The sequence below is a fragment of the Pelophylax lessonae genome (genome assembly GCF_965119305.1).
Source record: "Pelophylax lessonae genome assembly, chromosome: 2".
In the NCBI taxonomy this organism is placed as follows: domain Eukaryota; kingdom Metazoa; phylum Chordata; class Amphibia; order Anura; family Ranidae; genus Pelophylax; species Pelophylax lessonae.
Window position 1 is genome coordinate 173824326 of NC_138769.1, and position 23616 is coordinate 173847941.

Sequence of the window (23616 nt, forward strand, 5' to 3'; positions counted from 1 at the left end):
AAAATATTTCCCTTAGTTAGTAAACGCAATAACTTTTGCGCAAACCAATCAAAATACGCTTTTTCCAATTTTTTTTTACCAAGCATATGTACATATGTAGCATAAAACAAATTGCCTGAAAATGTTAAAAAATTTAGATTTTTACTTTTTTTGGCGGGAATTTCATATAAAAAAAATGTGAAAATTTTTTTTTTGTAAAATTGACGCTCTTTTTTTGTTTATAGCGCATGATCAAAAAATCGCACAGGTGATCAGATACCACCAAAAGAAAGCTCTGTTTGTGGGAAAAAAAGGACGTCAAATTAGTTTAGGTACAGCGTCGCACGACCGCGCAATTGTCCTTTAAAGCAACGCAGTGCCGAATCGGAGAATAGGCCCTGGTCAGGAAGGGGGTAAAATCTTCCGGGGCTTAAGTGGTTAATGATGTCACATGATGACATTTCATGGTCTTCCCAGTAACACCCCCCCCCCCCCCTCTCATCTTGTGCAGACTGTTGCAAAAGTTAAAGACATGAATTATTTGCCGTCTTGTCTTTGCTTGTGATGGTGACTTGCAGTACACACCTTGGTATGCCCTCTTGACGCAAAGCAGAGTATGCTTGTGTATTACTAAACCATACCCCTTTTGAAGTGGTTGTCCCCACATCCTTCTACTTGGGTGAAATGGAGAACTCAAATCAACACCATTCCATCTAGAAAAAAACTGGTATACCAACATAGGAACTGCTCCACGTGCTTTGATAACATTTGGGACATGTGGCTTGCTACACCAGGTTTAGCCCCCAACTTCACTTATTCTGAATAGATTGTTATCATGTTGACCTCTTCTCTGGATGGTGTGCCTCGTATGGAGCTGTTAGTGTAATGGCCACCTCCCCTTGGGGTCTGTCCATCCGTAAACTAGATGTGAAGGCGCTGCCTTCAATAAAAGCACAAGCAAGTTTTATTAACCAATTTATTTTATTTATAATTTATTTATTTTATTTATTAACCACCTACTGGCTTTTTATATCATTTTGTGATTTAAATGTTGACATCCCACCACCAGTTTTGGGTGTTCTTCCCATCTTGAGGTTTTCCCCCTCCTCCTTTTCCTAGTAATATAAATTCTATTTCTGCATGTACTAGGACATAAATAGGCACTTATCAAACAGTTTATAGGCTGAGAGAACTGGCTTCGGACTCTCTTCTGGAATTTTCAGCTTTCTTTCTTTTTCATGATCTGAATAAACAGCTTGTTTGGCTTATAAAAAAAACATAGACATTCAGGAGACCTTTTAAGGCTAAGGTTACAGCTTCAGTATTGCTCTTTAAAGGCAGCTGTTTCATCAAAGCAGAATATCAGATGGGAAAGTTATTGCTGATTCATGACTTCTGTCCTCTTCCATGATGGTCTGCATTCAATTAAAGCTGAAGTATTTATCTGCTGATATTTTTGTTTTTCCTGATTCCTCCTTCCTCCCTTTATTAATTTGCCTATGACATTTTTCAAGTGTTTCTAAAAGTAAAAAAAAAAAATACATACACGTCATATACTTTCCTACTATGTAGGACCGTTGATCACTGTTCCTACACCTCAAGTAGTTTTGCACAGACCACCCGTCTTCTCAGGTCCACCGCTGGAACTCTGGGCCCCTTCCCTTTGTCAAGTGTCCCCATAACAAGCTGCTTGCTGTAGGGGCACTCGTATGCTCACTCCCGTGACCGCTCTCTATGTCCATAAGACATAGAGAGCGTGGCTCAGCCCCACCCTGTGCTCCCTCCTGACTAGATGTGATTGATAGCAGCAGGAGCCAATAGCTCCTGCTGCTGCACCTCAGCCTATGAGGAGGGAAAGACCCAGGAGAGCCGCTACTCTTGTGCACATCGCTGGATCAAGATCGGGCTTAGGTAAGGTGAGGCTGAGGGAGGAGCTACAAATTGAAGGTATAAAACCCTTAGCCTTTGGAACCACTTTAAATAAAACCTTTACATTTTTATAACATTTATTTTAGACCACCTGGGTTTGAGCTTCCCTATACAATGCAGGCAGATTATGGCTGGTGAGAGGGGCCAACAGGGGGGTGCTGTACATAGCTTGCATATAGGTTGCCTGATATGATGCCCACATGTAATGCCAAGCCTTCACGATTGAAGTAAAAGCCAATAAATGATAGGGGCAGGCTGGGGATTTTTAATAACATTTGGGAGGAAAGAGCTAGATGATGGAAATCCTACCTCCCCAGGAAATGAGGCATGTTCTATCTGACTTCCACCAACTTCAAATGCACATTGTGAGAAGCTCACTGTATGCAGTAAAATCACCGTAAGCTGCTTCATTACAGAAGTGGAACCTGTACAACTGTGCAACATTGAAGACAAGGAGTTTAGCTTTAAATTGAATTACCTAGAAGTAATTCAGTAATAAGGAGTTTTGCTTTAAATTGGAGAGGAAAGTAGGCTCATTGAGACTTTTTTTTTACCAAATAGTGAAAACTGATCCTGTTAAAACATTTTATTGACATTAAAGATGTGTTGAAAATGTTCCATTGGATCTATTCATAATGGTGCACACCAGACCATTAACTGACCTATGAAATCTGTTCCAAAGACTTCTTAATCCAAAAGCAGAACTTCACCCAAAAAAGGGAAGTTCCGTTTGTCTGCTTCCCCCCTTCTCTTTAAGTTTTGGAACCTTTTTTTTTTTTTTTTTGGGGGGGGGGGGGGGTACCTGCTCCTACTTCAGGTCAGATTGCCACGGCGATCCAAATGGAAGTTTGCCCCCCCCCCTTCCCCTGCAGCTTTCTGGGACACATCCCAGGTCCCAGAAGGCCACAGACCATTTACAAAGCACAGCGGAAAGCCGTCTGTGAAGCCACAAGCAGTCAGTCAGCTTTCCAACGTTAACATGCTGTCACCAGGAACCCAAAGAATGGCGAAGAGTAGGCTTGGATGAGGACCACGCTAGATCCCCGGACAGATAAGTGTCCTATTATTAAAAGTCAGCAGCTACAGTATTTATAGCTGCTGACTTTTACATTTTTGCTTCTAGGATGAAGAACCGCTTTAAAGACTGCTTTTCCTCGCAAATCCAGGTTATATATACTAAGATATAAAATATATAAATAACTTCTGTACTTAGTTGCAGTTTCATTCCATATTCTAAACGTTATTTTCTTTCTTTTTGCTGCATCACTTTCTGTTTCTATTCCTTCTGTTTCCTATTCTTTGAAAACTGCTAATCTGCTGTTCCCAAGCACACCCAATCTGTTGATGTACTGTGTAATGGCAAAGTTTAAAATCCAGTTGACCATTGCAGGCTTAGATGGCAGTTATGTCCACTACATCAGGGCTGCTGTTAGAAATCGCATGGCCCGGTACAGACTACCTGGCAGGGCCCCCCCCCAAGAAAATATTAAAGATATATTTAGGTAAAATTACAACAAAATCACTATTAGCAGACACAAATATAACATAACTCACATAATTCCTGCTAAATATAGAAAAAAAAAAAAAAAATGATGGTACCGTATATACTCGAGTATAAGCCGAGTTTTTCAGCACATTTTTGTGTGCTGAAAACGTCCCCCTCGGCTTATACTCGAGTCAAGGAAAAAAAAAAAAATTCCCTGTCCGCTTCGACGGGCTTAAGCTTTAAAAATGGCGCCGCCCGTCGCATACATGTCACCGCGCACGCGCTGCCGCCACTCGTGTAATTTCGGCTATTCCCGGCCTCTCCCGAGCGGCGGCGCCGCTCGGGAGAGGCCGGGAATAGCCGTAAGTATACGAGCGGCGGCGGCGCATGCGCAATGGCGTGTCGGCGCCGGGCGGCGCCATTTTTAAAATGAAGGCGCCTCTGGAACAGGTAAGTGAAACAGCTTCACTACCTGCCATTATGCAGGGCTGCGGGCACACTACAAGGGATGCAGTGCTGCGGGCATGATCCACCTGTACCATGCCCACAGCACTGCATCTCCTGTAGTATGCCCACAACCCCGGATCCTCTTGTACCATGACAGTACCCTGCATTCTCCTGTACCATGCCAGTACCCTGCATTCTCCTGCACCATCCCAGTACCCTGCATTCTCCTGCACCATGCCAGTACCCTGCATTCTCCTGTACCATGCCAGTACCCTACATTCTCCTGTACCATGCCAGTACCCTGCATTCTCCTGTACCATGCCAGTACCCTGCATTCTCCTGCACCATGCCAGTCACCCTGCATTCTCCTGTACCATGCCCGCCGCCCTGCATTCTCCTGCACCATGCCAGTACCCTGCATTCTCCTGCACCATGCCAGTACCCTGCATTCTCCTGCACCATGCCAGTCACCCTGCATTCTCCTGTACCATGCCAGTACCCTGCATTCTCCTGCACCATGCCAGTCACCCTGCATTCTCCTGCACCATGCCAGTACCCTGCATTCTCCTGTACCATGCCAGTACCCTGCATTCTCCTGCACCATGCCAGTCACCCTGCATTCTCCTGTACCATGCCCGCCGCCCTGCATTCTCACCCTAGGCTTATACTCGAGTCAATGATTTTTCCCATCTTTTTGTGGTAAAAGTAGGGGCCTCGGCTTATACTCGGGTCGGCTTATACTCGAGTATATACGGTAAATAAAAATGAAGATGAGATGAGAAAAATATACAGGCTGGGCAGTTGGAGCTCAGTGGTCAGAAAGACAGAGGAAGAGAAACAAAGTTACAAATAAACTCCTGAGCAGAGATAACATTAGAGCCAGTGCTGGGAGGGGGGCCCACACAAGGGAGGGGGATTAGTGAGGGTCTCTTTCTCAGCAGATAAAAGCTGATAGCAGGGAGAGGGACAGATCAGATTCAGGTACTGGAGGAAGATTTATGTATTTGTTGTCCATCACTAATCCCCCTCTCTGTGTGGGCCCCCTATGTACTCGGGCCCCCTACAAGAGGGCTGGTGGTCCCCCCCCCTATCAGCGGCCCTGCACTACATGATTATATTCCAAAGTGTAAGAATATCCCTTAATGTAAATAGCACTACAGGTGTCTGTATTTTACACAATGCGGAAACCCAAATTCTTTATGCGTTTACCGAACTGTGTTCCAAACGCACTGGGTGTGCGATTTGCTACGGGTGTCAATAGGTTTGCAACAAAATCTCAAACGCAGATTGCATATGCAGCGTGTTTGCCTGCACCAAATCACATGGTCCCACAGTACCTTGCAGTCCGGTTGCAGTGCGTTTTTAAAAGAAGTTCATGTACTACTGTTGACCAAACAACTTTATCACCCAAGCGCTCACTCCAATGGGAATTATAGGCGTGCCGCTCTCCTCAGGCAGGGAACTCCAATCAGAAGTGCATAGGAAAGAAAGAAAAGAGGCGCAAGCACCTAGTGCATTACCCTTGGACACTTTTAAAACTATTATCAAAAAGCCAAAAACATACTCAGACACGAAGAGCATAAATTGCATTGAATGAGTCCACCATATGTGGAGGTATTCGTCCCTGTCATTGGACCAATGACGCGTTTTGGGAGACACGCTCCCTTCCTCAGAGCTCTGATCTAAATGCTTTGAAATGAATGGGCTGAAAATCGCATCACACTAAATCACACAGAAATTGCACAGGAACGTGGAGTACTGAGTGCATTTGATAACCCACAAGCTTAGTCCTCTTGCAAGTCCTTATATCTCAACCAGGGTTCTTTGAACCTATAGGGTTCCTCCAGAGGTTCCTCAAAGGGATTCCTTGGACAATAAACAATTTATTTTTGCATTCTCAACTATGCTGTTATACAAGGCATTACTACAGTGTTTGAAAGCTGGAATATGCCAGCAATGTACTTAATTGTATTCACGGTTGGATTGCTGGACTTCGGAGCAAAGCCTTTAAATAATCCTTTGTGGCTTGACATATTTATCTGGTTACAACAGGATTCATTGATAACTAGAATAACACTAATTTAACACGAATTTAAAGCCAAAATATTTCCTTTGTTTTCCATAGAATAGGGGGAGGGCTTTTTTGCCATCAGTGTTGATTGCTTAGGAAGATTTCTCTTCACTTCCTGTGCTGTAGACTCAGGAACAGGAAGTGAACTCTTCCCTATCCAAAGTTAAGGAAAACTTCCTCTAAAGCTGGATACACACTATACAACTTTTGTTGTGATATTTCCTTTAGATTTAAGGCCCGTACACACGTGCAGATTGTCTGCTGAAAAGATTCGGCCGACGACCGATCGGCAGATTTTCGGCTTGTTAGTATGATGCTTCTGACAGCCGACAGCGCACTTTCGGCCGAACAGAATCTGTCGTGCAAGCATTAAAATTTTTGTATGCCGACACCAGAACGGCCGATTGTTCGCCAGTCAGTACAGAATTCGGCCGACAGACAGCAGATTTGCAAGACTGGGCATGCTCAGAAAATCAAAAACACAGGGAAAGTTAACCATCACATGACATCACTTCTGCTGTCGGCGGACAAAATTCGTGTGCAGTCTTTTGCACTTTTCAGCGGACACGACAGCCCGGGGACAAAAGACGGCCGATCGGTACGGTGCAAAATTGTATGGTTCCTTTATCAAAAATAAATTTGAATGCACTTACAGCAAGCCGGCGTGTACACTGCATGAGGGAATGCAGGAAGTCCGGGTAGCGGTGCGTTCCACGAACACTACCGGAAGTGACACAATGACGCTGGTAGCTCTGCCCTACGTATTTCGTCACAATGACATCAAGAGTGGCTACTCCTGATAACATCATTGTGACAAAAGGCGTAGGCCGGAGCTACCATCGTCATTGCCTCACTTCCGGTAGAGTCTGTGGAACTTGGACCTCAAAATCTGTACCTCCAAATTACACAAATGCAGAAATCTGGAACATGTGCAGTATACTGCCTAACATCTTGGCAAATGCTGTGCCCACATTTTTTAAGCATTTGCAAAAATAGAGGTAGAAGCTTTTAGAGAATGAGAAAACATGGAAGGGAGGGGGTGGAAGGAGTAACAAGTAAGGGAATCACAGGTCAAAGTAAGGGGAGGGAAAAGTACCTGGGCAAAGGAAGGGGAGTCAGATCCTCTTCTCCACTGACCACCTCCCAGAGGTCCCAGGCAACAGAACATAGATCTAGGGGCAAGAAATTACACTTGTGAAGCCAGAGGAGACTGGACTAGAAAAAGTAAGGGATCCAAATCCTCCAATAGTTCTCACTCCGTTCCTTCATTGACATAGTAAGGTCTTCCGTTTCCTGAATTTCTGTGATTCCAGCTAGCCAGTGAGATTTTTTACTTCTGATTGATTCTAAGGGGGTTCATGCAATACTCTTCCCTTTATGTCATATTATTAAAGAAAGATCCACATGCGTATTGGAAATAGAAATATGTTCTTGAGATATGAGAGGTGGTTTGCATATAACCGAATTCTGACATGCCAGGCAACATTCTTCCGTTTTTGGACAATGCAAAAGGAATAGTGGAGACAGTGCCCATAATATAACTTGCTAATGCTGGTTAACATACACACAATTCACTAGAAAAATGCATTGGACAGAGCAAATGTAACCTAATTCCTAAAATTCTGATCTCTTATAAAGTGTTTTCTTATGATAGAAGAAGTTGGATTTTGAAAAAAATAAACACACATACTCACCTAGGTGAATGCAGCGTTGGTTCCCCGCTGCCTCTAGGATTGAGAACTGAGGGATCAAAGACTGCTGACCGCTCAGTTATCGGTCTTCAGCGAGCAGAGAAGTGATTGTCATTCACTGCTCTGTGCTCTGCCCCTCCGACACTCACTGGAGTTCTGGGCTGTGGAGGGAAGCGGAAGTGGCTCGGATTCCAACATTAAAGGAGAAGTATGGCCAAAGTTTTTTTAGCCATACTTCGCCTATAGATCACAGGAGTGCAATTCATTCTGCACTCCTGTGGCCCATTTTTAGCTGACAGTGGGCTAAAGTCTACTGTTAGCTGACATCACTCAGCCGGTCCACCCAGATGCCTGGATCGGTAAAGGGCTCAGCCTCTCAGTAAATCCACCAAGAGCCTGAGCCAGCCTGTCCCGCCTCCCCCACAGTCCAGTGCTCCAGCGAGTGTTGGAGGGCAGAGCAGAGAGCCCGTGAGTGACAGTCACAGCTCTTTACTCAGAGTAGAGGGGGAGAACCGAGCGAACAGCCGTGTTTGATTGCTCAGTTCTCAATGCAGAGCGCGCGGGGGGGGGGGGGGGGTGCTCCATTGGACCAATGCTGTATCCACCTAGGTGAGTATAATTTTATTTTTATTTTTAATCCAAAACTTCTCTTTTAAATTTGGGATCCCTCCAAATTCTGGAACGGCTGGATGATGTTGCTTTACCCACTGTCGGCTGAATACAGGTCACAAAAGTGCAGAATAAGGTGCAGTCCTATGACCTACGGGAGAAGCAGGACCAAAAAAGCTTTAAAGCGTAACTCCAATTTTGTTGAGAAAAAAACATTCTCCTCTGGGTGATCTCTGTACATTGCAGGGATTTTAACAAACTTTGTTGCAGATCCCTACCTTTTGTTATTCTGAAGCAATCATTATTTGATCCTCTGTGCCGAGTGGGTCAAATGGGAGTGGTTTCATAATTATCTATCAGCTGTGGCAGCTGCAGGGCTCTAATGAGGAAAGATGCTGGGCCTGCATCCCCTTAGATGTGTTCCTATTGGGATCAGTGAGGTTATACAGTATTGTACATGCACAGTTGTTTTCCTGTTAGTAAGCCTACTGATAGACATTGATGACAAGCTTTGGTAATTCTGCTTTATCCAGAGATTGATAATATCATACAATATACTATGATTATCTCTCTATATGTATCTAGTATTTGTAAATTTAAGAACATATATTACAAACTTTTTCAGAATCAAGGTCTTATACATGTTTAGAATTATGGTAGATGTTTTTCTACACAAAAGATAATTTGGAATAAATAGAACTAGATTTTGTTTTAGAGTGTTTGTCAATTAATTTAGGAGATTTCTGCTACTTCCAATCCTGGTTTCCACACAGGAAGTAAAAGAAGTCACCCACTGGGAACATAGCCGTAAAAATTGACCCCTCCCAACTCAAAAATGAAATCCTGGAGTTCTAAATGAAAGTACAGCAGTCCTTCCAAATAAAGTCTATCTATCATGTAATGGTGTACAGAAATCTAATGTGTTCTGTTTTATTTCAGACAATGGGGAAAAAACTGCCACCAACAGTGACATCACATGAATCGGTGAAGACAGAAATGGAAAATAAATCAAAGTGTAAGTTATGTTACTAAATTAGTTTACAGTCTGTTAGAATCATATTATGAATGTCATATATCCTTTTTCTGTGTATTATTAAGATTTACTTATAATGTTAAACACTGTCCATATATATTTTACATATGTTCTGTTGGACATATGAAAGTGTATGTTACCCCAACATTTCATATTCCTTATATGTGTTTGTTCTACCATGTACTTGTATAAAGCATTCCGTTGCTTCCTTTGTGAAATACCTGGTGATCCCAGTCCCCCAGCTTTCCTATATCTAACTGAGCATACCAGGCATGAAAGCACATCCACCCCAGCATGGTCAGTTTTCTTCTTTGGGAGCACAGGCTGCCTGTACTCCAATGGTCAGACTTGTGCAGACATGCCCCCCCCCCCCCAGCTTACACTGGGAATATCAATACATTGTTGTTTCTCTTCCTCCTGCTGACCCTCTTGCATTCTCCACCCCCACCTCTCTAAGACCCTTATGAATCTGTGAGCAGAGATCATGTGATCTCTTAAAAAAATAAATAATAAAAAACTATTTATAATGTTCGTTTTATATATACTGCATTTTAATTTTAAACTGAATGGGTGGTTTTACAAGGTGAGGGTTTTCATATACTTTAAAGTGGTTGTAAGCCCTCACATATACCCATTGAAGTGACCGTCCTCAGGTAATACACAGAGATACCTGTTTATCTGCAGTCTTCCCATCAAAGTGCAGAATTTATAAAGCCTGTGAGCTGTCAGAAAAAAGGGGGGCAGAGAGCAGAAGTTACACTCTGCAGAGCTCTGAGAGCTGATTGGATGGATGGGACACATCTCCTCTTTACACAGCAGCAGAGCTGGGGCTGCCAGTCTGCTGAAGATCTGTTCCATCACCTTTTTTCTCTTGGGGTCAGGAAAACGTGTCAGAAGTGACTCGTGCAGATAGCGTAGGATTGAAGCAACAGAAAGAAATGACACTTGGTGCTCTTAATTGAGACAAGTTCACACTATAGAGAGATATGTTTTGTTTATATTTCATGTCTCGGGTTTACAACCACTTTAAGTAGAGCTATTGGCATAAATTAAGATTTATATGTGCAGATGTAGCGCCACCCCGGAAAGAGCCACTTGAGAATGTTAGGTTCTACAATAGTAGATGGACACCAAGCAGTAGTAAACCAAAAAGTATTTTTAAAATGTGCCAAAAGCAGCGCTTGTAATAGTGTGAATATCCAAAATTAGGTACAGTATGTGTAAGTGACATGAATTAATGAGAAATAATACCCATAAAGTGCAATAGTGCTAAACTGGATCTTGGGAGGTAAATGACATCGATACATGAAAAATAATAACCATAAAGTGCAATGGTGCTAAACTGTGTCTTAAGAGGTAAGTGCATAAAGTGCAATAGTGCTTGATCCAATTTAGGAATACAAAATACAATAAATAGTGCTAAAGTGCAAAAGGTGATACGGAAAAAATTTCCAAAATATGGCAATTCCAATTATGTAAAGAGTCCCACGCCAGGTGCAGCCATACTCCATAAAGTGCTGAAGCCAAAAGGTGCTATGGTGCTTCACACAGTGGAAGGTGCCTCAAAAAAACCCTTATGGGAATCCACTCACCGGAACCAAAGGGTTAATGGGCCTTAGAAGTGGATGAACCAGTGGAACTCCATCACAGTATATCCCCTTCTGGAATTACCCAAGGGACAAATGAGCCTCAGAAATAGATGGACCAATAGATCTCCAACATCTATTCTAGCATATGTAGCACATGGAGCTCATGAGAGGAAAATCATGTAAAGGAGTACACATCAAAATCAGTTTCAGAAGATTAACCATGAAAACCATACCCCACCCATAGTTTGCCACAAAGCTCAGAGCGCCCGGTCACCAACATGGCGATATGCGCCCAGGCACCTCAGAAAGGTGCGTGCCGCCCCCCTCCCCCACCTGACCTCAATCACTTCAGGGTCATAGGGCAGAAGGGTGACCCCAAGTCCTTGTTAATTTCTATGGTTTGTTTTATAACAATTCGTACTTTTGTAGGCTTACAAAAGTTTTGCATACAGTGTGATGAAGTTACTTACACTGTTATGATCTGAATTTCACACTTTACCTAGGGAATAACGTCCGACTTGGCAAACCGCAATATCTGATTATAGTCTGCAGTAGGAAATAACTCCTACTGACTGACAAAAAAAAGCCCTTCCCTTTCGAGATTTTCCAGCTTGTCTTGAATACAAAACAGAACAATGTCCTTACTCTTTTACGATATATTTTGGGATGTGCCCACAATTGAATCATTGCCCATTGCAAATTGCAAAGACAGAAATAGGTTTTTTTTTAGTTTTGAGTAGAGTAAGGAAGGAATAGAACCTATGTAAGTCCTGAGCACCTCTGTGGCCTGCGATTTTCCTCTAAGTTCTATGGAATGGCAGGAAGGAGTGACTGTATATAAGATAACAATATAAATATCGATCATACATAAACAAAGGCACATCAGACAATGAGTTTGAAAATAATAAGGCCGTTTATTACTGGTTAAAACAACAATAAATAAAGTATCAGATATTATAACATCTAAACAACAACCCAGTCATAACAACTCAAGTTGTACAATCCAAATATCATATTTAACAATACCATTCATCAAAAATACATATTATGACATCGTCCGCCTCCGCTATGCAGAAGTGACCTTACCACATACTGTAATAATTATGGCCACGAAAAACCAAGGGGAGGGAGGGGAACACTGGGATGAAAAAATTCTGAGAGCTTGAGCCCTATAGCCTTGGATGCCTGCTTAAAGGCAGGTTCTGGCGGGCTTTTCAGGCGGGAGAAAAGAGCGGGAAGGACCCCCATTCGTAATTAAAAATAGAGGCATCCTTAAACTCCCCAGATACTTAGCCTAACTTCCCTGAATACTGAAAAAAGCGGGATTTTTTAGGAAGGGGAGCTAGCCTGAGCTAAGAGTCAAAAGGTCAAGCACCTCAAGACACAGGGCAGATATATTACTACCCAAAATTAACTTAGCCTTTATCCATAGTTAAATCAAATTGCTCCCCTTCCGCCATCCCATAAGAAAAGGGGGGGGGCTAAAAATTATACTAATATTATGATTCTGATACAAAGACATAAAGGATTTTTTTCATTATTTTGCACATTTGCAACACAAATTAAAAATGTTTTCATTAAAAATGAAAAAGTTTAAAGTCATTCTAAAGGTAATTTTTTTTTCTTTTAAATAACAAACATGTTATAATTACCTGCTCTGTGCAAAGGTGTTGCACCCAGCAGCCTTGATCCTCCTGTTCTGGGATCCCCCGTCTGCGCCCGTGGCTCCCTACCCCTGCCAAATGCCCCCATAGCAAGCCATTTGCTATGAGAACACTCAGGCGGACTCGCTCCCAAGCTGCACTCTGTGTCCATTGACATACAGAGAGTGGCTCAACCCAGGCCCGCTCCCACTGCTGCCTCCATGGCCAGTGCAGAGAGATCTGCTGCTCTCCGGCACAGCGCAGGATCGAAATAGGATTTAGGTAAGTATAAGGGGTTGGGGGGGGGGGGGCGGCTAGGGTGGCGTTGCATGCAGAAGGTTTTTGAAATTAACACAGAGAAAGCATTAAGATGAAAAGGCCTCCTGGCCTTAGTACCACTTTATATTTTTAATGGTTGAATAAATAAAAATATCAGCAGAAAAATAATAGCTGAGGCGATGAGAGGAAAAAAAACATAAAAATAAGTAAATGGTAAAATGGTAAAATGGGGTAAACTTTATGACATTTGTTTGTTGTAAGGTTTTCATTAGCTGACATCATATGCAGATCAAAGTCACACATTTGATCTGCATAAATATATGTGTGTATATATAAATATATATATATATATATAAATGAAACCGATTTCATAGAGAAATGACTGATTTCATTCATCAAATGATTTCATAGAGAAATGACTGATTTCATTCATCAAATGATTTCATAGAGAAATGACTGATTTCATTCATCAAATGATTTCATAGAGAAACCCGATTGATTGCTATATGATTACATTTAGTGACTTGAACAGCCCCACATGTTAAAACTTTATACTGCTTTTACATTAGACCAGGGATCTCCTGTAACAAAAGGTACGATTTAGTATATATACCCAACTGAGCCATAGGTATCTACATTTAATGTTTCAACAAGTCACTGCACCACAGTAAACCATAAATCAGAAATATAAAATATATAAAATATGCCTGCGGCTAATCAATATCTGTGATATAAACCACAAAGTGCCAACCAAACATATTTTCCAAATGGATAAGCACTAGATATCAAGTTAAAAATAATACTCAAAAACATTTCAACTTAGCTATAGGTGCCACAGAAATAGATATAAAGTACAATAGTCCATGAACTTCAATTAAAAGTACCAATAGTAACATAAGTCTATAAAAAAGTGATGTTCTGTGCATCACCCTTCATACATCAATAAAGTGCTCCTCTGTGATCCCAATCCTATTCCCTTCCACACTGGGATTCACCAAATACTATGACCCAAGATGAAAGTGGGTTTAGAATCCGAATTCCTGCTTTCACCTCCTCCTATTCGATCTTCAATGAGTGAACTCGTACAACAGGATCATCGCGCAACCCTATTTATTAAAATCACATAAAACATACAGGGGGTACTGTAGCTAGTACACTCACATGTTACGGTGCCTAGCACTGGCTCCCAGTAGAATCCAACAGTGTAATCTCTCAGCCAGCCGCCGGTGCAGCGACATCCGCTACCGGCGTGTTTCCCCCGGCCAGAACTGACGTCACAGAAAGTGATGATGTTGGTTACAAAAACAAAAGGAAAGAGAGCACACATGCACCCTAGTGTAATACGGCTTTAATAAATAATATTTAAAACACTTCAATCAATGCACTCACTTTTAATGCAGATATTCAGCAGCAGTTAAAAGTAGTATCTGCCGTCTCCCCTCATTCACCCTTAGAAGATCCCACCACCCAGTGGACTATTTGAGAGCTGCTGCACCCTATTGACTTAGAGAGCTATCATCTTTGTAGCACCACAATAACCAGCCAGCCAAAGGAACTTTCTTTTGATCTGTGCACCAGCTAGTTTGATTTTTGTTGGTGTTGCTTACATAAACCCGCCTAAACGCATTTCGCCATCAGCATCTTCAGGAAGCTTCCTGAAGACGATGAAACGTGTTGAGGCTGGTTTACGTATCCAACATCGCCACTTCCTTTGATGTCAGTTCCAGCTGGAGAAACACACGCCAGTAGCGGAAGAGATTCTACTGGGTGCCAGTGTTAGGCACCATAACACGTGAGTGTAGTAGCTATAGTTTTATGTGATTTTATTAAATAGGGTTGCGCGTTGATCCTGTTATTATGGTTTTCTATCCCTTGTATGAGTTCACTCATTGAAAATCTAATAGAAGGAGGAGGTGCAAGCAGGAATCCAGTTTCTAAACCAAGCGTTGTTAGACCCACTTTCATCTTGGGTCCTAGTATTTGGTGAGTCCCGGTATTGAACGGAATGGGATTGGGATCACAGAGGAGCATTTTATCGATGCATAAAGTGTGGTGCACGGAACATCACTTTTTTATAGACTATGTTGTCACTATTGGCACTTTTAAGTGAAGATCATGGACTATTGCACTTTATATCCATTTTTGTGGCAGCTATATCCAAATGGATTTGTTTTTGAGGTATAAACATATGCTAACTTTTTGATAAGTCAAATTAGGCAAAGTAATTAGGTAAAAATAGCTCCATCCATGTTTCTGTCAGGAAAGGGTTACTTTAATATTGCAAGGTAAGAAAGGTGCCAACTGTGTTTTTGATAGGGATATAGGAAACAAAGAAAGTGATTGAAAGATGAGAAAGAGCATCAAGGAAGAGCAGTAATTAGAAGAGGCAGCTACAGATGTGACGGTCCATTTAAATAGTTGCTAGGGGCAATATCTTTATTTTTCATGTACTCGGTTTATTCTCAGTAGGTTTCTATCAGATCTCAGTGGCTGATTCATTTAACCTGGAGAGAAGAAAATGAGAATTAAAGTAGAGATGTTGCCTGCAGTGACCAATTTACAAATCCAATTTAATTTTTTCCATAAAGTCATTTGATTTTCCAGAGGATTTAATCACTCCAAAATCGACTCAGCAAAACCCGAAAGCATTCCACCATGGCCACAAACCTCTTGGCTCTTCAAGGAAACTGCATCATCTGTTGTAGTAAACTGTCAGAAGCAACTACTTCCTAGGGTTCATCTCAATTTTTTCCTGGTGAAGCCAGATCAGTTGCTAATGGCAAAAACCTCACTTTTGTTCTCAATATTGTTTTCCAGTTTTCTGTTTCAGTAAATTATTTACAATGCTCAAGATATAGGAAAATAACTTATAGACACAATGGAGTTGATTTATTAAAGACAAAGAGACTGTGCACTATGCAAGTGCACTTGCTCCAGAGCTTAGTAAATGAGATAAAGCTTCACTTTTCAAAGAATACTCATTCACACGCAAGGAAAAAAAAACAAAAAAAAACGCTTTTTTGCTTGCACGTTATTGGATGATAGTCAGCAGAGCTTCTGCTCATTTACTAAGCTCTGGTGCAACTGCACTTTGCAAACTGCACAGTCTATTTGCCTTTAGTAAATCAACCTTAATGTCAGGTAGTTTAGCATTAACAAAAGCAGAACCCGGTCAAAACAGTAATATTTCTTGATATACTGTTTAACCCCTTTACAACTGCCCAACACATATGTGTTGTGGTAAAAGGGTGGGCTTTAATGCCCACACACTGCACATATGCACCGCTGGGCGGCCAACGTTTGCATATGTGCTGAGAGGATGCTCGCTGCTCACTCCCAACACAAACACCAAGTTGTCAAAGACCACTCTCAGTCCAGACTAAAGATCGTTAGCCAGTGGGATTGGCATCCGACCATGTGACTGCTGTGACAGTGGTCACATGATCGCTGAACCTTCCCATGCCCTGGGCACTCAGAACTGTTTAATGGAATGCTGTTGCGGGCCAGAAGAAGTAAAAAGGTTGCAGCAGTATTCTTAAGCTGGGCATAGATGGATTGAAATTTGGGCAGTTCGGCAGTTACTGGAAGAATTTTAATCCATGTGTGGCTGCTCACGCTCGACAGATGATTGGTGTAATGATTGATCTCTGTCAAACAGGTTTGTTGAAAAAGGTTTCTCAATCAGTGGCTGCAGCAGAGAGCCACACTGTCAAAATACAATGTCTCAGTGAGGCGGATTCCTCAATCCACCTCACTTGTGTGGTCGGAGGAAACCGTTCATTCTTTTGTGTTCAGCCCTCTGGCTGAAAAATAAAAAATGATCTATCTATGGACAGCTTTAGTCATTGTTATGGGTTGGGAAACAAGGCTTATAGAGCATGTCCACAGTGTGGAGGAAGTGGGAGATATGAAAAGGTTGGAACCACATAAGGAGAAAGGGAAGGATAGGTAGACATTGTGGAAGGAGTAGGGGCAAAGATTGGAGGGGTTAAGGAAAAAAAAGGAACCCACCCCCCTCCTTAAAACCCTGGAACCTTCATTACATTTTAAGGAGTGGGTGAGAGCTATATAGTTAGTAAGGATTGTTTCATGTTAAATAACAAGGTATCTAGAGCATCCAGACTTTCTTATATTTCTTCATTGGTAACCCTAATAATGCTGCTATGTTCTCATTTATTATATACTAGATCAGTTTGTTTTTAACCTGTGATATGGCTGTTTGTTTGGACCACCATGTCCTAGAAAGCGTTTGTTTTTTTCCGCCATAAAAACAAAAGGGAAAAACTTAGTGGTTGTAAACCCTTACATGTATCCAGTGAAATGACTGGCCTCAGGTTATAAACCTAGATATTAAACAAATCCTCCTACATAGGTTGTACCTGTTTATCTGCTGTTCTCTTTTCTCTGCATCTATTCAAAGTCTAGAATTTATACAGCTTGTCTGAGCTTTCCGAAAACAGGAGACAAGAGCTAAAGTTACACTCTGCAGATCTCAGTGAGGAGAGCTCTAATAGCTGATTGGAGGGAAGGGATACATTCCCCTTTACACAGCACCCAGGAACAGAACTGACACTAGAGCTCCCTCCCGTCACCTTTTTATTTCTTGTTGTCAGGAAAACTTGTCAGAAATTACTTATGCAGATATCAGAAGAATGAAGCAACAGACAGAAATGACACTTAAAGAGGTTGTAAACTTGTTCAAAATTTTTTTTTTTTTTTACAACCTGCAAGAGAAAGACATAATGAGCTAGTATGCATCGCATACTAGCTCATTATGAAATACTTACCTAAGAACGAGCCCCCGCCGTGCCGCTCTCTTACCTGTATGACGAGCGACATGTTCAGTCGCCCGTCTTCCGGGATCGCGGCATCCGGCCATCTGATTAGCCGGAGCCGCGGTGACGTCACTCCCGCGCACGCGCGCGGGAGCCGACGGTCACGGCACGGGGCTCTGAAGGAACGGCACGATTAGCCGTTCCTTCAGAGCGCATGCGCCAGTGACGTCACTGGCTGCATTAAAGGTAAATATCTCCTAAACCGTACATGTTTAGGAGATATTTACAGTACCTATAGGTAAGCCTTATCATAGGCTTACCTATAGGTACAACTTCCTGAGGAGGGTTTACTTCCTCTTTAATGCTCTGGATTGCAAGGAGTACACAATATAGAGGGATATGATTTAATGATTGCAAGGAGTACACAATATAGAGGGATATGATTTAATGATTGCAACGAGTACACAATATAGAGGGATATGATTTAATGATTGCAACGAGTACACAATATAGAGGGATATGATTTAATGATTGCAACGAGTACACAATATAGAGGGATATGATTTGATTATGTTTCATGTCTGAGGTTTACAATCACTTTAAGCTGCTTTGTGCAAACTTCAGGTTGTAAATTAAGAAATACTTTGTATGGCTTTATGTGTATTCTCCTGGACATGGGCCAATATATTTTAGAAACCTTAATATAATTATCCAGTTTTAATGAACTATCCTCAGTTTGCTCCTTCCTGCAGAAGTAGATGGTTGTCAACTGTCATCATTCTGTTAGCATACAGATTATTGTTGCTAATTAACCACACAAAATGTTTGCTTTTGTTTTATAGCCAAGGAATATTGTAAAGTTCTCTTCCCATATGAAGCCATGAATGAAGATGAATTGACAATCAGAGAAGGTGAAATTGTACTGGTTGTAAACAAGGTAATTTACTGAGTAGCCAACTGTATGTTTCTACTGTCAGATTCAGCCTAAATGACTGTAGCAAATGGTTTCTCTGGTTTATAGTCTGTTCTTTGGCTGCTGACCCTGTCTCAAAGAACTCATAGATGTTGTAGGTCTAGTGAATGCATGCGTTAGGGCCCAGTAATAACATGTTCTGTTTAAAACGGTATTAAACTCTTTTCTGCTAGTTTTACCCAGAGGTAAGCTTATAACAAAGCTTATCTCTAGGTAAAATTGATATCTCCTTGCACCGTTTAGGAGATATTGCAGTGAGCAGCAGCCGGTGATGACACCGGTGCATGCGCCCTGAAGGAATGATACTCAGGCCACCTCTTCAGAGCTCTGTGCAGTGGCGGTGACTCCCATTCGCATGTGCAGAAGTGAAGTCATCGCGACTTGGCCATTCACATGAATCTCCCCATCTTGGCTGATGAAAAAGGCCCATATGCTGCCAAAAGGTCCACTGGAGGTAAATTCAAGGGATTTAGGAGGGAAATGTTGGGGGCCATAATGCAAACTGCCGAGCACTGCATAGCCTGTCCCTTCCTAGATGTCAGCACTGTCAGCAAACATTTTTGCTTGCACATGACTGGATGATGGAAATCAGCAGAGCTTTCCCACTTCTACTATACTTGGGGAAATTGAGTGCAACTGCACTTGCACAGTACACAACCCCTTGGTCACCGGTGATGTTGTGTATGAAACAGTGGTTGTAATAATCACATATTAATTAATGCCTCCTGCCCACTGGACGCTTTGCCAGCTTTCCCAGCTGCCTTTCTTTCTGGCAGCAGTGTTTTGGCAAAAAGAAAAAAACACTTGATGCTTGTAAAAGCTTGTAAGGCACGTTTAGGCGCATCAAGAGCTTAGGCATTAATTTACTTCATTGACCAGAATAATTTATTTTTTAATTTATTCTGACCCTTGAAATGAATAAACACTCAAGTGCTTAAATGCGCGTTTAGGAGCAGCGGTGTTTTGGCAGAAAAAAAAGCTTTATGCGTGTAAATGCGACTAGACAAGGTGGCAGTTGTTTTTTTTTCTGCTTCTAAACGCCCCTGTCTATAAACTACTCTATACACATATGTGTGCATGGAAATATAAGGAGTGATTTACTAAAACTGGAGCACACAGAGTGGTGCAGCTGTGCCAATCAACGGCTTCTAACCTCTGCTTTTTCAAAAGCTTTAACATAAAAACCTAGAAGTTGATTGGTTACTATGCACGACTGCACCATATTCTGTTTGCTCCATTTTAGTAATCCACCCCCCCTGCCCCCATAGGCTAACATAGAAGGGCTTATAGAACCAGAAAAAAAAAAACACTAGAAGCCCCTAAGAGCAGCACGTCCAGTGTGCATGAGGCCTAAAATGTTTCCATGTTAGTAGCAAATAAAGAAATACACTTTAGCTGCTTAAACTAGAAAATATTGAACGCAGTTTTTTATGGTTCCTCTAAAATTTTAACTGCCTAATACTCTACTTAAGCTATGATCGGCTAAACATTTCTTCTATTACATTTATGCTTTCAAATCTCAAAAGTGTCATTGAATTGAACTGAATGCTAAATTAAATCAATCAGCAAGTGGCTTACTGTATAATCGGTTTGTATGTACTGGTTTTCACAGAAAGTCTAACTGTCACTGCCTTTTGGTGCCTATTCATTTGAATGGGCTTGCAATGCACCAGACCACACAAAAAATCAGACAAGTACCATTTTTTTTGCTGCATACAGTAAAGCAATACAATGCTTTTCACTGCTATGTGTGCGTGTTGGCAAGATGCGTTAGATTGCCATTGACAATGGATGGCACCTCATAGCACCAACGCATGTAACTGCACTGCAACAGTTTGAATGGACTCTACCCTTTCCACAGGAACTTTAAACAAGAGAAGTTTGGTTTTAGATACATTTTACATACTGCTTTTGGTGACATTAAGAACTGAAACTTTTCTATTTCTTGCTACCTCATTATGGTTTGAGCTCTAAAGAAAATTTCCAGCACACTCCGCAAGCACTGTCATTTGCGGAGTGTGTGGGAAAGTGTGTGGGAAAAGCAATTTACTGCCCATGTTTTTACTGTCTGCTGTAAGTAAACATGATGCCATCCTTGCTGCTCCTACAGCCCACCGATTGTTGTCCACCTTCCTACAAGGAACTCTGCCATATGAGAAATATCTTGACTGTCATTGATCTCCTTCTGAAAACAATATTTGCCTGTCTTTCTCTTGCTTTATTACTTTGAGTCACTGACTCAGAATTGGTAACAGCCAGTGGGTTTAAAATTCCTGATCAGCTTACCTGTTTTGGATAAGTGAATGCACGAAAGTTAGCTTTAAATCCTTGCAAGTAGCATTTTCAGAAGGGGAAGAGCTATGATGGCCTCCTTATTTCTCTAATGACAGCTTTCCCTCAATGGCCTAACTGCTTTATATAGGTGAGCAGTTAAATATTTTGCAATATGCTAGAAATCCGTGAAACCTGCACAAAGCATAATCAGGGGGACTCAATAAAACAGTAATGTCACTTTCTGGCAGTTTGTGAAAATTCTTACCTCCTTGCTGCAGGGTTCTGCTAGATCTGTGACTCCATTTAATATGTTGTGTTTGGCTTCTCTGTCCACCAATGGGCGTCGCCTGGTCCACTGTGGGTTAATATCCCTTTCCCTTCTTTTACTTCCAGGGTCACCTCCCTGTTTGCTTCCCTGTATATTCACATGCTCAGTGCAGTGCTCCTTGCCTGAGCAACTTCACAGTTCTCTCAGCTCCCGTTTGCATACCACTTGTCTATACTGTGTCTGACTACCTGTGTACCAACCCTGGCTTCGTTTACAATCTGTGCTTGTTCGCTACCTGCTCTGACCTCGGCTTGTCTCTAGAAATTCTGTATATCTGCTGCTTGTACTCTGCACATGCAAGTGGTCTCTGCATCCTCAGCTGGGCGTACCCTGGGGGTGGTGACCTGGTTCCAGCTTGCTGCAAGTCCATCCCCACTATCAGGGTCCCTAGTGAAGAAGCAGGCTGGAGCTTAGACTCCGCACCCTGGGGAACCCTGAATTGGCGATTTACAAGGGTTTACTACCACAGACTCCTGACAGCCCCTTTAACGTGGCCTGTGCCTAATTCTTGAAAGGTACAAGTACCTACACTTGTGCTAGATTCGGGTAATTCTTTCTACCACTACTTTTAGAATCTGTCACCATCCCTGCAACAGTTTCTAAAAAAACTACCACCAGTTCGTAAATAAGCAAACTGGCAGTAATGGAGGAGTATGTAAACCCAACATTTCTTATTCCTTGTACAGTGGGGGAAATAATTATTTGATCCCCTTCAGATTTTGTAAGTTTGCCCACTTACAAAGAAATGAAGGGACTATAATTTTTATCATAGGTGTATTTTTAATGAAAAAGACAGAATATCAACCAAAAATCCAAAAAGAAATGCATAAAACAAATGCTATAAATTAAGTCGCAGTTCAGTGAGTAAAATAAGTATTTGATTCCCAAGCAAAACATGACTTAGTACTTGGTGGAGAAACCCTTGTTGGCAAGTACAGAGGTAAGATGTTTCTTTAAGTTAGTGACTAGGCTTGCACACATCTCAGGAGGGATTTTGGTCCTCTCTTTTTTACAGATCTTCTCTAAATCCCTAAGATTTCTTGGTTGTCGCTTGGCAACTCGAAGTTTCAGCTCCCTCCATAAACTTTTAATAGGATTAAGGTCTGGAGACTGGCTAGGCCACCCCATGACCTTAATGTGCTTCTTCTTGAGCCACTCCTTTGTTGCCTTGGCGATATGTTTTGGATCATTGTCATGCTGGAGGACCCATCCATGACCCATCTTTAGTGTTCTAGGTGAAGAAAGAAGGTTTTACAATACATGGTTCCTCAATGCGGCAAAGTCGCTCTGTACTTTTAGCAGAGAAACCGCCCCAAAGCATAATGTTTTCACTTCTGTGCTTGACTGTAGGGATGGTGTTCTTAGGGTCATAGTCAGCATTTTTCTTCTTCCAAACATGGCGGGTCGAGTAAATGCAAAAGACCTTAATTTTGGTCTCATCTGACCACAGCACTTTCTCCCAATCCTTCTCTGAATCATTTAGATGTTCAATGGCATGACTGTACCTGTGCCTTCTTGAGGAGGGGGACTCACCATGTTTAAAGGAAGAAAAATGCTGACCCTAACAACACCATCCTTACAGTCATGCACAGATGTGGAAACATTATGCTTTGGGGCTGTTTCTCTGCTAAAGCTACAAACCGACTTTGCCTGCATTGAGGGGCAAATGGATGGAGCCATGTATTGAAAAATATTGGATGAGAACCTTCTTCCCTAAGCCAGAACACTGAAGATGGGTCATGAATGGGTCCTCCAGCATGACAATGACCCAAAACATACCGCCAAGGCAACAGAGAAGGCTCAAGAAGAAGCACATTAAGGTCAAGGAGTGGCCTAGTCAGTCTCCGGACCTTAATCCTATTGCAAATTTATGGAGGGAGCTCAAACTATGAGCAATAGCCAAGAAACCTTAAGGATCTGTAAAGAAGAGTGGACCAAAATCCCTCCTGAGATGTGTGCAAACCTGGTAACAAACTACAAGAAACGTCTTACCTCTGTGCTTGCCAAAAAGGGTTTCTCCACCAAATGCTAACTCATATTTTGCTTGGGGATCAAATACTTATTTCACTCTCTGAACTACAACTTAATTTTAATTTATAGGATTTGTTTTATGTCTTTTTTCCAGGTTTTTGGTTGATATTCTGTCTCTATCATTTAACCACTTGCCGACCGCCACAGGACTATATACTGCGGCAGTCAGCCCCCTACAGGCAAAGTGACGTATGGGTACGTCGCTCGCCCACGAGCCTGTAGGAGGTGAGCGCGCGCTCCCGCCCCCGCTCATTCACTGCCTAGCCTGCGTGTGTGACCCGCGGCTCTGATGTCCGCCAGCCACTCGTGATCTTCCTCAGGAGTGGGAGAAAGACATCAAATACCACCAAAAGAAAGCTCTGTTTGTGGGAAAAAAAGGACATCAATTTCATGTGGGTACAGCGTTGCACGACCGCGCAATTGTCCATTAAATTCACACAGTGCCGAATCGCAAAATAGGGCCTGGTCTTTGAGCAGCC

At 42.1% G+C, this 23616-nt stretch overlaps 1 protein-coding gene across 1 annotated transcript in view; it reads left to right on the plus strand.

Moving 5' to 3' along the window:
• Positions 1–23616, plus strand: part of SH3KBP1 (SH3 domain containing kinase binding protein 1) — a 568203-nt gene that overhangs the window by 430860 nt on the left and 113727 nt on the right. The window contains exons 7-8 of the mRNA XM_082244592.1: positions 9152–9227; positions 18374–18468. Of these exons, the coding sequence (XP_082100718.1) occupies positions 9152–9227; positions 18374–18468 (171 nt within the window). The remainder of the gene's footprint in view (positions 1–9151; positions 9228–18373; positions 18469–23616) is intronic.